Below are 16715 nucleotides of genomic sequence, written 5' to 3' on the forward strand. Positions count from 1 at the left end.
CTGATTCACTACCTGTCGTCCATCTGGGAAGTGTTTAACACACCAATGTCCATCCTTTTTGGAAATCTACAACCATCCGTCTTTCTGTGTTTCCCTCCTTAACAACATACCTGCCCAGCACATCATCTCCTACACCTGCATGTCCATTAAGAGAGATAAGATAAACCTTTATATGTCCTCCACGTGGGAAATTTGTTGGCATAGCAGAAAGTGGACTACAAAGTTACAATCATCAAAAATTAAGAAAAACAATAGAATAGAATGAAATAGAATAACATACTATATACAATAGAATAAAATATTATTAAAGTATTATTAAAGTCAGCTCCAATCACCACTCTTTACCACATCATACAATTTACTACGGAAATACTTTACTACTTTCATTAAAAACATTCCTGTTATATCATGTTTATCACTTTTCTTCTTAATATTCCTGTTATCAATGTTACAAACCTCTATTTTTTGGTACATTTCACATCTTTCTTTCAGTTTTTCTCTTGGATTTATTTTATGGTTTCATCTTCAATTGTATCACATTTGTATTATTGTAGGTTATGTTTCCGTAGTATTTCAAATTCAAATTTACTTTAGCTACATGGAATCTCATGACTGTGGAAATTTGTCACCTCGTGTTTGGGTGCACACACTACTGCTATGTCAGCGTCACTTCCCTTTTTCAGTACCAAAGAACCCCGGCCACAACTCAAACATATGGTGACACATATGAGGTTTGACTGACATCATTTAATAGTGTTTGACAGTGACAGTGACCTGTAAAGATGAGTGTTAGAGATTATTTGCAGTACAGTGACAGCAAAATACAACTGATAAAATACAAAATTACATTTATAAAAGGGAAACACTCTAAATGTACATGTAAACTGCTCATCAGTAACACGACTATTTGTAGTGTAAAAAAAGACATTTCTGAATGACAAAAGACACCTAATTATAGCCATCATTTAAATCAATACCTTTGTTATTACTCCAGACAAACAGGCTCTAGCTAGTGTTATTAGATTCATCTACTCATAACCATTACAGGTTGACCCCCATACACAGACATAGCACAGGGCTAGATAAGCTCCGGGTGCCAATGGTGGTGTAAGATCTGCACCACCTAAGCATAGTGTGCATTTCTAGTGCTTCAGTTTCAGAAATTGAACAATACAATCAACCTCTTGTGTGTTTTATTGTCATCCATATTTGCTCATGTTTCATAATAAAAGCGCCCTGCAGTAATAAAGGGCACCCATGCAATGAAACTCTTTAAGGTTTTTCATTTGAAACACTTACATGAAGTTAGTGTTTCACAGCACATAAGCTGTTCCCTTACAGGCCCGCTGCTAATATAGGCCCGACTTTACCAGCATTAATCCATCGCTATTGTTAATTAAATAGGACTTTAAAATAGACCATAAAGACTAAATGTATTCATGAGGCCAATGTAAATTATTGAATGCAGTATTTTTGCTTATAGAGGAAGACTTTATAAAGTGGGACGTGAATAGTGCGGTGGTTAGCACTGTTGCCTCACAGCAAGAATGTTCTGAATTCAAAACAACCATTTGTGAAGTTTCTCAACTTTTGATTCTAAATGTGGTTGCCTGCCTCTCTTTGTTAGCCCAGCTACCTCTTGATCTATGATAGCTGGGAAAGGCTCCATTCCCTGCTCCTAATTTAGCTTTTTTTTTTTTTACCTCATCATGTAAGACATTTCTGTTGATGGACCTCTCAGTGAGTGACCAAACCACATAAACAACATATTTACTGCAAAGTAAGCATTTCACCTTCATTCAGTGGATTAAAAAAATATAAGAAGAAATAACTCAAAGATGGTTTCATGTCTCCATATTTAGGTTATGAAAGCAGTCTATAAATGTCAGGCAAACTTTTAGTAAAGTTTTCTGTTTATTCTTTGCCTTTCAAGGTCCGTCTGTCAGGAACTAAAAAAAGTAAAAAAAGAAGATGCTAAAGAAAGAAAAGAGAACTGAGCTTAAGTCTGAGAAAGATAAATTAAAGCGAAGCCTTTCAGGTCTGACTGCACATAAAAAAGGTCATTTTGAACAATAAGAATACTCGAATATTTTCCTACATCGATCTATAATGGGTGGATCTTAGGTAAATGGTGCAATATCACATTTATAAAAATTTCATTTAAAGAGCAAACAAAATGCAACAACGGGAAGTAGAATCACTTAGCGAAGTTAACAGTCAGCAGTTTTACGAGCAAGTAAACGGAAGATGGTCAGCGACCTGCTATCTTTGTGGCCTTGGTGTTTTTCCTATATTCATGTCAGTAAAGACAATGACATGACAATCAGGTTTTAAATACTGCAAAGTAAATAAAGAACAAACAAAATATCCCTTAAAAAAATCCCCCCCAAAAATTAGCCCTCAGTTATTAGTACATATGATTCGACATCCTGCCCCTCCTCTGCCTTGCCCAGTGCCTCTCCCCTCCTACACAGACGTCTCTGACTGAAGCTTCATGACAAACTTGTGGCTTTTGGGGTCAATGAACTCTTCGGCTATGTGCAAGAAAGGAAGCGGCGTTACTGTCACAATCAGAGAAAGGTCGAGGCGCCTCAGGCTGAAGACGTGGCCTTGACGTAAAGAGGCGGTCACTGGCTCTTCGCTCACTAGTGTCCACTGGCGCCCCCTGTTGCTGTCCAGGTACTGCAGGGTGGGGCCCGGGACGAGGTAACGCTCTAGGAAAGCCTTTAATGACAGCAGAAAATGTGCAGAATGGTTTGTGAACAAACTCCATCACACTGTTTAATGTGGCTGGATGTGATGTCAAAATAAAATGCTGCCACTACTTTAATGCTGGACAGTTTCAATCACAATTCATAATCAAATGTAAAACATTTATAAAAACATGTTTGGGATTAAAGTCAACAAACTGTTTTCACACTTTGTCTTCTTACACAAGAGCAAAATTCATTTATTTGAACGTTTAGCTAGAAAAGGTGGATTTCTGCTTAAAATTATATCGTACTTTTATTCCTACATTCCTGACACAACCCTAAAGGGATGTGTGTCTCCTCCCAGGACTGAACTGGGGAAAATCACGCACACAAACTGACCCTCCTTACCTTTGGTGTCATGTTGTGGGTAATGCAGAACTGCAGGTGGCTGATGATGCTCTCCATGCTGTGGTAAGTCTGCTGCCTGGTTGCACGAAGGTACTTCTGCATGGCCCGCGCCATGGGGGCAAATATGGCCTGAGCTGCCTCCCTGGGGTCCATCACCTCCCGCGGGTGTTTGGGAGACGAAGTGACTGCATCTTCCTGCTGATGACGTTTGATGTGGGTAAAAGCTTCTTCTACTGCCACCACCAGCCTGTGAGGATTAAGGAGACCATGACTCCACTAAACCGATGTCATCTACATTACAAACTACAAATTCTATACTTCTATGTTTATTACCCCAGCGGAAAAAACAAGCATCATTTTAGGACTTTCAGGTAAAAACGTAATAATATGAATTCCACAAATGTAAAAAGTTCATGACAAGAACAACATTTTTTTGTCTTTGTGCTTCCTTCTTATCTTTGATATTTATATGATTATCTTTTAATAGGAAAACCACATCCTTTCAAGTTTAACCAAGTCTGCAACTTCTGCATCTTTGTCAGTAAGTACTTCTGTATTCACACGCCCGTTAGTACCTGGCTTTGCGTTTGCGGACCTTCCGCTCCACCTCGGCCTCCTCATAGTAGTACTCGTTGTGAGAGTTGTCTCTTCTCCGAGCGGCCGCTGCAATCATGGCTCTGGACTGGCCTGTGGAGTTGTTGGTGCTGTTGTCTGTGAACAGAAATGTGTCATTTAATTCGTGAGCAGAGTAACACGGGTGGCTCTGATACTTCTGATGAGCTTATCAGTTATTATTCCATGTAGAATTTGGAAGAAATAAATGAATAGACTCGTGTTTGTGTGAAATTCACTATGCAATCTGAAGCTATGGCTTTACATGTGGAGGTGAAAACTGCTTTTTCATTCAGCGTCATTTATTTCACTCGGACTGATAAGGTTTTTTGCTCAGCTGAATTATTACCTTCCCCCAGGTTGTAGACTTTGAAAGCAGACATTTTCTTGGTGAGGATGGACTTGGGGAGGTTAAGCAACGCAGGGTTATAAACCGGAAAGTCGCTGTAGTACTGATCGAGAACCCACGCTGCGGCCCTCTGAATGCTGCATTGCACAACAAAGAGGAAGAAAGTTTGTTACACTTGACAACACAGAGCGGTTATCAGCATCAGCAACCTTAACATCCTCGCTGCTTTACTGCCCCTGAAACAGGAAGAAACAGCAACAGTCACTCAGATGGAGCGCCGCTCAAAAAACGGTTGCTGTGGACTAACAACGTACATCAATCATAACAGTGTGAAACAAGAAAAAGTGCACAGCAGTGCAAGAATTATAAATCACATGCAACAACAATCCTCTGCTATGAAGAAGTGCTTATTAAAGCTACGCTGCATTGGCCACCACATTAGGAACACCTGTTCAACTGCATATGAACACAAATATCTGATCAGCCAATCACAGGGCTCTGCAGTTAGGCATGTAGACATGATCGAGACAACCTGCTGCAACACTCAGATGGTAAGTGTAGTGACACAAAGAACATGAAAGCATGGCTCTGTCCTGCCTTCATCAACTGTTCAGGCTGCTGCTGGTGGTTTGGTGGTGTGGGGGATGTTTCCTCTGCACAGATTGGGTCCCTTCATAGCAGCTGATCTTTATTTAAACACCACAGGCTGCATGAGTATCGTTGCTGATCATGTCCATCCCTTTGTGACCACAATGTTTACAGCTCCATGGCAACACGCAAAGTCACAATATTCTGATCATGTCAAATTGCTTTCTTTAGCGTGACAATGACTTCATTGCACTCAAATGACCTCCACAGTCACCAGGGCCCTATTACAGGAAGCAGGATCAACAAACTTTGAGTTTAAAAAGAAACTGTGGCTTGAATAACTGTGAGATCGACAATTTTGGAGTTTCCTGTTCCAGAAAGGTTGATCAGAGTTCAGTCCACTCTGAGGATGTTCACCGTGAGTTAAGTGCAAAATGATCAGAGCTTAACAGGATCTGGGCCTGATCCCGTCTGAATCTGTGATCCTTATCAGCTCTCATCCATCCTGCTGTGCAATTGGACATTTATAGCATACGTCTGCCCTCCTGAGCTGTCTGGTCCATCAAGAGCTTATTTTTTTCTCCCCTTCTCCAGTGTTGCTGGGCTGTTCCCTTTTCATCTATAACATCTTTATCTTGAAGATGACTGTTACTGTGCTTTGCAATCCTCTAAATAAAATCATCACCTAATTATGGCCACATATTTTGCAGTTGTGTTGAGTTTTTAGTTCGATCGCTCTGCTTGCACCACCAGTACATGCTTGCAGCTTCACAGCAGAGCCAAAGGTTAAGAGGGGTCTAACACACATAGCACAGGCGTGACTTCCTAACCACCCACAGAAAATGAAAGCAACACCATCCACACGATCTTTGCATATTTTAAAAACCACTCACTGCGGTTTGGTTGGTAACTGCAGGAAAACTAGAGCAATGACTAAAACTGAGAATTAGTGCAATGCATTGATGTCAAGAGTCAGAGTCAAAGTTGCAGGACTGAACAGTTCCACCGACACTTTGGGGAAAACTTCGTAACAAAATCTGGACTTTTTTTTGTGGGTTGATCCACATGCGGTTTGGAGAAAATAATGCATGTGGTGTGAAAGTGGGCTTTTTGGAAATCTTAGCAGTGGGTTGAAACAAACATGACCCAGACAGATCAAACAGTGATGAAATGCTGCCCCCTACTACAGCGTGGCCAAACTCTGCAGCAAGTATCACTGAAATTTAAGAAGCATTATTTCAGAGAACTAGAAAAAAAAGAGACACAAAAAATAGACAAATACTCCTGATTTTCCACACTTACTAACCTGAGATGTCCCACATTGTAGAAGCGGCTGACTCCATCTGTGCTCCTCACAACCTTCAGAGAGAAAGCAGGCTGCAGGTGTCTGACCTCCAGCAGCACCAGGGCTAGGTACTGAATGAACAACAACGCGTCCACCAGAGATGCCGCATAGCCCACAATCCCCCTGTAGTCTGTCTCTCTGGGCTCCAGCACCCGCACCCCATAGAAGAGCCAATAGGACGCCACGAAGAGAAAGACCAGCGCAAGCAGCAGACAGCGAAACACAAAGAAGCGTGGCAGAGCGGCTCTGGGCGGGCGGAGAAACAGCGCCCACGTGGAGATGAGGAGGATCAGGAGCTTGAAGGCGAGTGAAATGTAAAGGCCTTCACACGGCGTGCCGCAAGGGTCCAGTGAGTCCCGCCACAAGAGCTGTGGGAGGGCCAAGAAGGCCAGTGGAGTGATCAGAGAGACGAACCCCAGAATGACACCCAGCGCTGGGCTGATGTAACGCCGGCACTCCAGCGCTGAAGAGTCGTCTGAGTCCTTAGATAGCTGCGTCAGGTCCTCGTTTGAGATGCTGTCCACAGAGGTGCCGGTGACCACCGTGGTCGTTTCACCCCAGTTGTCATCCTGAAGGAAGAGATCAGTGTCAGAAATGCTGCGGCTATGAAGAACATTTGTTACAAGACAAAAAATGAAAAATGAATCTCTCACCCTGTCGTCCTCTCTGGGGGAATCTGCGTCCAGCAGCGACTCCCCCGGAGCCTGGATGACCACAGATTTCTCTCCACGGATGCTGCCATCGCGATTCTTAGAGCGATGCCTGTCCCTTCTCTCCCTGCACACCCACAAGAAAAAAGTAGTTATTGTCTACAAACGCACAACACTTAATTCATGTCAGCAGATTTTGATCTGATTCTTCAGAAACTGTTGTGGTGAAACTCTGACAATAAACACAGCTATTTAAGAAAGAAACATCATTTTATATTTTTCCATAATCTACTGCATTGTTATTATGAACATATAATGTAATTATACACTACTGTTTCATGTAACCAGCGTGTTGACTTTATCTAGTGTCTTTAAAGATATGTATTACTGTTTATTTACTAGTAAATGCCCGTGCTCTAGAGTTGTTTGTTTGATTTTAGTCAGATGATTTATATGTCAATTAACGGACTGTCCATTGAGGACATTGCAAAACAATGTGGTGAAAAAATAGTTGCTCCCCTCCAGATTTCTTAGTTTTTGGCATATTTGTCACACTTACATGTTCCAGATTATCAAACAAATTCTAATATTAGACAAAGATAACTAAAGTAAAGACAAAATGCAGTTTTTAGACAATGTCTTGACGCGTGCTCAGTCATCCAGGTAAGTAAATCTCCAAAAGTTGATTCTGTTCATCTGGACGTAGCGTTTTCAGTGGGAGAGTTTGTGCTCCAGTGGATGATGAGAGTCAAACCTTAAATACTGATCCGTATGTGTAGGTTTACGGTACACGTCAGCTTTTAGATGTCCCCCATTACTGATGGAAATCTCACAGTCTAAGAAGGCTAACTTGCCACTTTTCATATCCTCCCTGGTGAACTTGATGTGTCAGTCCACCGAGTTAATGTGATCCATGAAATGTAGTACGTCCTGAGATTTGATTTTCACCCAGGTGTCATCCACATATCTGAACCAATGGCTTGGTGGTGTTCCAGGGTAGGATAGCAAAGCCCTCTTTTCCACTTCTTCCATGTACAAATTGGCCACGATGGGTGAAACTGGGGAGCCCATGTTTCTGCCTGTAGTACTGACCCTTCTATGTGAAATATGGGGAGTGAAGACACAGCTCCTAAAGCAAACACACTTGGTCGATGCTGACAGTGGTCCTGTTGCTGAGGTTGGGGTCATCCTGTAATCTCTTACGGACTACCTCCAACGCTTCCGTGACTGGGATGCAAGTGAACAGAGATGTAACATCGTACGACACCATGGTTTCATCTGCCTCGATAATGACATCTCTCACCTTCTCAACAAAATCCAGGGTGTTCTCCCACTGAAAACGCTACATCCAGATGAACAGAATCAACTTTTGGAGTTTTTAGACAATGATTTCATTATTAAGGGGAAAACACTTATCCAAACCTACAGCCTGCATTAAAATGCAAGTGCCCCTAAATCTGGCAGTGCCAAAAAACTAAAAAAAAAACTGAGCCTTTCACATGTGGAAGACGTTTTGTTCCACTCTTGAGCATGAGCTGATGGTTGGATATTCTCCTTCAGGATTATCTGGTAGGGAGCAGAATTCATGTCCTGAAGCAACAGAACAGCTCCAGACCATCACACTACCACCACCATGTCTGACTGTTAGTATGATGGTGTTTTTCTGAAATGCTGTGTCAGTTTAATGCAGATCTAACAGGACTCAAATCTTCCAGAAAGTTCAGCTTTTTTTCCCCAAAAGTCTTTGGAGTCAAAGATGTTTTTTGATAAATGTGAGACGAGCCTTTGTGTTCTTCTTGCTCAGCAGTGGTTTTCTCCTTGAACTCTTGCACGGATGGCACTTTTGCCGTCTCTTTCTTATTGTTGAATCATAACCTCTGACCTTATCTGAGACACATGAGGCCTGCAGTTCTTTACATGTTGTTCTAGGTTCTTTTACGACCTCCTAGATGAGTCGTCAGTGTGCTCTTTGAGTCATTTTGGTAGGCAGGACACTCTTCGCCACTTTTCAAAGTTTTATCCATTTGTGGATAATGGCTCTCGCTGCGGTTCATGGAATCACAAAGCCTTAGAAATGGCTTAGACATAACTGACTGTTTGTCAGCCGTTTCTTTAAGTCATGGCATGATGTGTTGCTTTTTGCGATCTTTTGCGATTTCTTGATTTGACAGGTCTAGCGGTAATAAAGCCCGAGTGCAGTTAATCACAGTTAATTCATGATTTAACAAACAGGGCAATTATTTTTTCACAGAGGACCGGGGAGGTGTGGATAAATCACACCTGCATTTCTCATATTTGTCTAATATTAAAAGTTTTGTGGATACAAATTAGATGTTACTGTTGTGAAATTAAAATGATTCAGTGGTTTTCTAAGATGTCAGAAGTGTCATTTTCGCTTGTTGTCATGTGGTTGTTATGCACCATGATGATATGTGATCACAGTACTTGATAGCGATAGTTTCGCTGCTCACCTCCTAATCACAGATTTGGTTTATTACTGTAAGACTTGTGACATCCATGTGTAATATGACTGAAAAGTTCATCGATCATTAGAATTTAGATTTAAAGACCTCAGCTTGGCCTTTCAGAAATGTTCTGCTATTTTAAAACGGTTGACAGACACAAACACAAACACTAGACAGCCTCAGCTTGCTTCTTCTACCTGTGTTTGCGGGAACTCCTCGAGTGGGATGACTTGTAAGAGTATCCCGAGTACGTTGACTCGTTGTCCATGTCAGTGATCGGCGGTGGGTGGAGTTTCCGGGCCACTCCTGTCCCCAAACCGCCCTTGTCCCAGACCACTCCCAACTGGCTCTTGCAGTTGCTGATGGACTTGGTAGAGAGGGCCAGAGGGAGGCGCAGCAGATCCACTTTACTCCTGAGGGAATCTATCTTGGAGCCTTGGGAGAAGACGGAAAGATGGGGGAGAAAGACAAGAGTGAGAGATTAATTATAGATAGGGTGAGTGTTTGGAAAAGGCATGGAGACCATTTGAAAGAAAGCTGAGAGAGAAGAGAGAGGGAGAGCAGGGGGAGGAGGCAGAGAGATGAATGAAGAGAAGGAGGGATAGGAAAAAGATAATTTGTCATGTGAGACAGAAGTAAAACAGTCTCAGAAGGACACATACCGAGGAATGGCAACAAGAAGAGAGACAGCTTTGTTGAAATGTTGGCACTCTAAGTGTATGGAAGAGCATAACTGAGCCCATTATTCTGCCTTTTTTTTTTTAAATGAGCAAACTGAGTGATTTGGCTCCAAGTGTGTTCTCAGCCAATGAAGGGCAACCACATTACCTTCTATTCTTAGGCTGCAAGTCTCCAGTGTGCAGGACACACAGGAACAGATGCCCAACATGGCAGCCGCTTGAAAATATTCCTGCTGTCTTATACGTGAAAAACTTGGAAACATGCAGTTTTAAAAAAAGAACCTGCACTTTGTTGCTTTTTAAAGTGAGCTTCATTTATTTCGCTATATTTAACCTTCCGTAGAGTTTTGTTGTGGGTCGATCTGCGATCTGCATTCTCGCCCACATTCCCCAACTGTCCCCCGTGGTCTCCTGGGGCAACGGAGCTTAGCTACTACAATGGGGATGAATGGGAGGCTAGCGGTGAGAAAAGACAGGAGGGGGAGCAGTTGTCGTGGCAACCAAAACATCAACTCAGCAGCACCCCATCCTGTTCTCTTATCCCTCAACTGCACACCTCAAGACTTTTTTTAAACTAAGCAAATCTGGCATCATTGTAAGGACATTCCTCTGAATCTACAGACCTGTAATCTGTTTTTGTTTTCATGCAGATAGAGCCGGGTTGTTTTCTCATGGGTACTTTCCAAACTGCCTGCAGAAAAAGCGGACACTTAATCTAATAACAAGCTACCTTGTGCTCTCAGTTTGTGCTGTGACCTGAAGCATCACATCTCCACATTAGAGACTTCAGGTTTTACTTAACAGCTTTCATGTGATTCAAACATGGACTTCTCAAGAGGGACATTTTGCAAGAAGGCGCATGAGTAGGTTTAAATTTTAGGAGATCGGACCTTCATGTGGAGTTGTCTGACATCCACAGAGGGTCACTGAAAATTTCTGACACTTAAATATCCATATTTCTCTGACACACTGATTTATTTACTTTGTAGAAGCTGTTATTATTTTAATAATGCAGAAATGAGAACCACCCCCTGTGCACCCCCTCTCTTCACTGTCAAAAACAAGCAGTTTTAGTTCCCTTCCCCCTCCTTGTTAGACAAGTTTATTCTGATTGGCTGCTCCTAGCAAACAAAATATTTAAACAGCAGATGGGTGGGGCTTCTTTGTTCTCAGCTGGAGATGTGTGACTTATCAGGGAACATATTAGGATGTCTGCTTGCACTGACGTAATGAAGAAACACAGGTTGAAAGAAAACTGTCTGAATCCTGAGCTTCTGGTTCACAAACTGTTTCACACCTTCCTTTTTAAGACAGCTTTCTTCTGATTAACTGCCCCTTATAAACAGAAGACTTAAAAAGTAAGTTGGAGTTAGTTCTGTGTTTAAAGCTAGAGCTATGTGTGTGAGATGATGATATTAGTGATACTGGTCTCTTGATACTGATACTGAAAAAGAAAAATGTCCACCTCCAACTGATGGTCTAGGGCTACGTCCACACGTACCCGGGTATTTTTGAAAACTCCTGCCAGGTTGGAGATTTTTGAAAACCTGGTTTTGCTTTTACGTGTGGACAGGATTTTTTTAAACGAAAAATCTCCGCTTTCAAAAAATATCCACGCACGTGTGGACGTGGCCTAGAGCTTGTGGCTCACATATAATTGACTGTACATACACTGACCTGATTATTTAGAAATCTGGCCATGTTTAAGAACAAACAGTTAGACAGAGCCTTCAGCTTTCAGGCCCCTCCTCTGTGGAACCAGCTCCAGTTTTGGATTCATGAGAGAGACACTATCTCTACTTAAAAAGTGTGGACTTTTATCCCAATAAAAGTCAAATGTCTCCTCAGTTTTTATGTAAAACCTTCTTTGAATGTATATGAGGTAAAAGAGGTAAAAGGGAACACATAAATGAAGTGAAGAGTTAAAACGGCATTCTTGCCTCCTTAGAGAGAGACATGGCTGTATGGACTACCTGTCACAGCGCCATGATGGGCAGAGCGCTCTGCCAACTTTCTGGATAAAAATGGAAATCACTGTGACCTAAGAACTCATATTCCCTGTTGACACGATGAGAAATTATCTTCAGAGCTGCTGCAGTTTGAGCACGATTCCTCTCATCAAGACAAAGGTTTGTTTGTTTGTTTTTTCAAATACTGTCTCAAACAGAAAAAGGAGCATGAGAGAGTGGTGGTTACAAACCATCAGGACTGAGTGAAAAACAGCCCCACAGTTACCTCTGTGTGTTTAGAGAGTGCACACCTCCATGGATGTCCTTGACTATGGGAGGCATACTGACACATGCTCAAGTAGAATATTTTATCTCTGCAGACAAACACAAACTTAATGCAAAACCAAAATGTCAGAATTTACAGTAAATGTTTCTCACAGATTGGAAACTATTTTTGTGCCATGAATGTGAACAAAACCAGCCCCTCATCTCTCTCTCTCACGCTGACAGGACACAGTTAATCACACCGATCACACTGATCAGATAAGGCTATCCCACTGTAATCGATTCACTAGTTGATTTACACTGCAGTCCACTGTCATGTGAGATTTTCCACGTGCAGTGTGGAAAGGGGACTGCCAGCACTTAAACTAATTTTGAATTTAAGAGGCCTGCCTCAAAGTCCTAAGTTGTTGTTGTAAGTGTTTACTAGCGTCCACTTCTGCTGATGCTGAGAGATAACTATCTGTGGATTTGCATTTTTAAAAAGCTTTCATTGCCTTCATATCACTATGTGTCCCTCCACTCATGTTTAAATAAAATACATTTGTCAGCAGGTGAAACTTTGTATTTTTTAAATCAGTTTAGGATGTTTTTAACTCTCTGTCGCTGTTTAGCCTCATGTCTAATTCTGTGACTCACAGGGGTCTCCTGTCCTCCGGGTGGCAGTGAGCCAGCGAGGTGTGGGTTGCCTCCTGTCCTCACTCCAAGAGCCAACCCTAAACAGAGTAGTTCGATAATCCAGGACTCTACAAACACTCAAACAGCTGACATGATGGATGTGGCGGCGCTTCCAGGGAAGGTTTGCACGTAACGCGATTTTACTTTAAGCGTCAAAGAGAGTCGGTGTTAAAACAAAGCAGAGCATGCAGGCTGAAGTGATGCTGCTGTGAGCAGCAGACTGGTGACCAACCTATTTGCTGTTGGTCACCAGTCTGCTGCTCACTTTTATTTCATGATAGTGAAATAAGTCTACCCAGACGCGTAGCGCAAAGTGCGTCCTTAAGCACACTGTGCGTAAAAGTCCACGGATGAGAGGCTGAGCACCAGCTTCTATCAAGTGTTGTGGTGCTGGAGAAATGCATGTATAATAATCTAGTGTAATACCTGCAGGAAGGTTTTTCCAGAGGTCCTACCTTTCTCCCTGAAGGAAAAAGCGGCAGCCTGCAGCACAAAGAGCCGCTGTTAGCAGCAGCGGTGCCAGAGGGCAGTGTCCAACAAAAGCCACTCCAAACGCTCCCAATTCACTTTCTCTCATCTGCCCACAGTTTCCTCGCTCGTTTACAGCAGGAGTGAATGTTGAATCTCCGCTGTGCGCACACTTTGTTTTATTTTTCTCTTTAATAAAATCCTCCCAGCTAACATCAACAACAGGCTGCGGACCAGACCTCATCCCCGATCTACTTCTGCGGTGTCCCGCTGTGAGGGGGGTCTCGTACGCACGTACCGAACCGGCACAGTTGGAGTATATTCTCGGCTTCCGGTAGGGATTTTCATAATAAAACTGAACTTTCAAACTCAAAGACAATGCGAAAATCATCTCGAAAACCTTAAAAACTTCCCTGGATGTATTTCCACAGTCACCTGATTACTTATTTACAATCTCTTAACATGGAAACTGCATTTTCATATCTTTTCCATATAATACAGAAAAGCAGGTTTACCAAAAAAGCCTTAGAAACTCTCATTCATGCTTTTATTTTGAAACTATGTTTCCTGCCTTGTCCATGAATCTTTTAATAATCTGGTTTCTAAGCCAAAAAACCGCACTAATCAGACTTTTCTAACTTTTTCAAGTTACAATCTATCACAATCAGACCTAAAAGATGGTTTGTTTGTCTTTTGTTGGGGGGGGGGGGGGGGGGCAAGGAAACGAGGGCTCTCCTACATCGTCTCTTCCATATAAGATAGACACATATGCCAGGAAAATATTTATAACTGATGACTAAGGTGGCTGATGTGCAGATACAGGAGAGGTCGAAGTTTAGAGAGAAGACAAACAAAACAAAACAAAACAGCACAACAAAATATATTTGAATCAAAGAGTAACAATCCACACCAGTCCTTCTCTTTAACCAGTTTCTTTTTTTAATCTCACAAAACACATGAATCTGTGACATGAGCTCTTTTTTTTCCTTCTGTGCAGCTAACAATCTCACCAATTTTAAAAACAAAGGAGAAGAAAATAATTTATACATCATTTTTTTTATATCTACAAAAATAAAATCAAATACAATGACTAACGCTTTACAGAAAAAAAATTAACGTATATAAAACAAGTGGGTTGATCTCTATATTACATGTGAACAAGATTTCTTCTTTTTTAAAAAAGACACAAAAATAAAGAATGAGATGATAGTTATTGATGTGTTTATGCATACAGTAGTTTGCACTGTGCAGGGAAGTTTTGTCTGTGCAAGATTTTTTTTTCTTTCTTCTTTTTAAACAATGGAATCAATTCTAGCTTCTTTCCAGCCATTAGGGCTGCGGCACTGACGTAAAAATGATAAGGAAATCACTAAAAGGAAAGTGTAGAGGTAGGAATTAGAAAATGCTGTGGAGGAACAAAGAGGACAATACACCGAAAGATGTGCAGAAAAGAAAAGATTAGCATTCAACCAGCTCAGACCATTTGGTGCTTTGTGTTTGTTTTTTAATTATAAATAAAATGTAGAGTGTGAAAACTGTGTGATGACAGCTTGATGTGAAAAGGTGTTAAAAATAGTGATTTTAAAGTTTAATAGTAATAATGTCAGTCTCTTGGTCTGAAGTGCTTGAAACTCAGCCACCAAAATGTGAATAAAGAAAACAAAAACAAAAAAAGCGTGTTCCCTTAAACACCTCTGAAATAAAAAAAAAAAATCACTTTGGTAAAACATTTTTACATTTTAGCACAAATTTCATACAGCTGTGAAAAGAAAAATCAGCCATCCTGCCATTACGTAGCGCTGCTTTAATCATCTCTCCTCTTTTTTTTAAATTTGCATTTAATGTTTTGTACACGTGTGATTTGACAGTCACACGTTCTCCTACACAGTGTTGGTGGCTGAAGAGCAAAAACCTTCCACTAGGCGGTGAAACATCCATTCAAATGGCAGAATCTGACAGTGCGAACGACTGAATCGGCTCCTGGTTTTGATCAGTTTAGTGTTAGGATTAGTTATGGAGCTTGTAATCAGGCTGGGTTACTCACTCCTCAGTTAGTATTTGAAACCAGCTCAAATCAAATTCAGCGCGGTGTGTTTCTGCCCAGCGCGATGAACATTAAAGAGGCAAAAAAACAAAACAAAAAAAATAACACTTAAACTGCTATTTAGTTGCAGTTTAAAATACACATTTTGTCCTGCCGTGTATTAGAATTAGTACCAGACAGATGTAGTTTGAGAGAAAAAGGGAAGAATAGAGAAAAATCACTTGGCTTTAGTGTCAGTCATTGCTGGTTAGATGTGCCTCAAACAAGGCGTTCAACAAAAAATTTGAATGTCAGTAGCAATAAAACAATCCTAAATATGTTCCCAAAAATATTTAAAGGAACGGCCTGACTTCTGGGAAACACACCTCGATGGGTAGACCATCACCAGTCTCACGTATGTGCTTTGAATACAGAACTTCAGCTAACAGCTAGCGAGCTTAGCTTAGCATGAGAACTTGAAAGAGCCAGTCTGGCTCCTCCCAGAAGCAACAAACCCACCTGCTAAGCTCAGTGTTTGTTTATCTGTACAAAAAACAAAACAAAAATAAAAGTTTAACAAGGTGGTTTTCCCTACATGTAGGACTTTTCTAAGGCAGGTGCGGGAAATTTCTAGATTTTTACCCACGCTCTGCAGTCCTGATGTAAAAACAGAAATGCTGAACTGCTAGTTCTTAAACATAAACCCCGCCTCACGTCACACTCAACACAGGTGAGAACAGAGTAGGTAATTATCCAAATAGTTCACAGTGTGCTAACTAGAGGGCACCACATATCCCATTTACTATATCTGCAAACCAGGTGGCGTCCACTAAGTCCAGACTGAGTGTTTCCAGTTGTGAAAATATCCCGTTGTGCGCTACATGTGAGAAAAGGCAAACGAATTTGAACAACAATCCTGACTTAATTCTCCCAATGCTGTCCTAAGTTCAGATGTGAAAATCGGCTCTTGGAGGTGCTAGCAGGTGGGTTTGCTTACTTTTGGTCAAGCCCAGCTTCCAGTTTTGATGCTAAGCTCCGCTAACCACCTGCCAAGGCAACGAAACTGAGTGTATTCCCATAAAATGTCAGAAGGTTCTTACAAAGCTTTTAATCTTCCACAATTTCAAAGTGGATGTGTGCTTGGAGTGGGGGTGGAGCGCAGTCGTTTTCATGGCTTAGTGTAGGCCTGGGAGGATATAAACACTATTTATGGGTTTAATATTAAACGGGTAGAAGTTGCTGGTTCACAGTATTCACCGTGGTGGGTCACTACACATTTACACAAAACACTAGAGAGGGATGCACAGTTAAACCCTAAAGTGTAGACAGGCGATGCCAGTCTGGTTATTTGGCAACAGGTTCTTGGTGAAAATTCAAGTTTCTTAAGTTTGAATCATCCCAGGTTTGAATCTCACCTCAACATACTGTAAATCTCCCCAAAACGTTCCAACAGCTGTACACGGTCGATGAATCCACTGAGCACGTAAGAACCGCTGAGATCCCTGTGCGCCCCTGAAGCGGCGCT

The 16715-nt window shown here is 41.6% G+C and overlaps 1 protein-coding gene across 1 annotated transcript; it reads right to left on the minus strand.

Annotated features, from left to right (window-relative positions):
* Positions 1–543: 543 nt before the first annotated feature.
* On the minus strand, positions 544–16701 carry LOC146522321 (vang-like protein 2). The gene is made up of 8 exons (XM_085153698.1): positions 13155–16701; positions 9308–9545; positions 6649–6772; positions 5957–6564; positions 4063–4199; positions 3677–3812; positions 3102–3348; positions 544–2724 (listed from the first exon to the last, which is right to left on the minus strand). Exons 2-8 carry the CDS (start codon positions 9376–9378, stop codon positions 2467–2469), a joined length of 1581 nt encoding a protein of 526 aa, XP_085009824.1. The 5' UTR covers positions 9379–9545; positions 13155–16701; the 3' UTR covers positions 544–2466.
* Positions 16702–16715: the final 14 nt, after the last annotated feature.

The sequence above is a fragment of the Neolamprologus multifasciatus genome, chromosome 3 (assembly GCF_963576455.1).
Source record: "Neolamprologus multifasciatus chromosome 3, fNeoMul1.2, whole genome shotgun sequence".
In the NCBI taxonomy this organism is placed as follows: Eukaryota; Metazoa; Chordata; class Actinopteri; order Cichliformes; family Cichlidae; genus Neolamprologus; species Neolamprologus multifasciatus.

Excerpts from the sequence above, each read along its gene's own strand:
- LOC146522321 (XM_085153698.1), bottom strand. The coding sequence starts at position 9,378 with ATGGACAACGAGTCAACGTACTCGGGATACTCTTACAAGTCATCCCAC. Across the intron at positions 6,773-9,307 it reads AGGAGTTCCCGCAAACACAG|GGAGAGAAGGGACAGGCATC; the intron begins GTAGAAGAAGCA and ends GTGGGTGTGCAG. Across the intron at positions 6,565-6,648 it reads CCCCCAGAGAGGACGACAGG|GATGACAACTGGGGTGAAAC; the intron begins GTGAGAGATTCA and ends CTCTTCCTTCAG.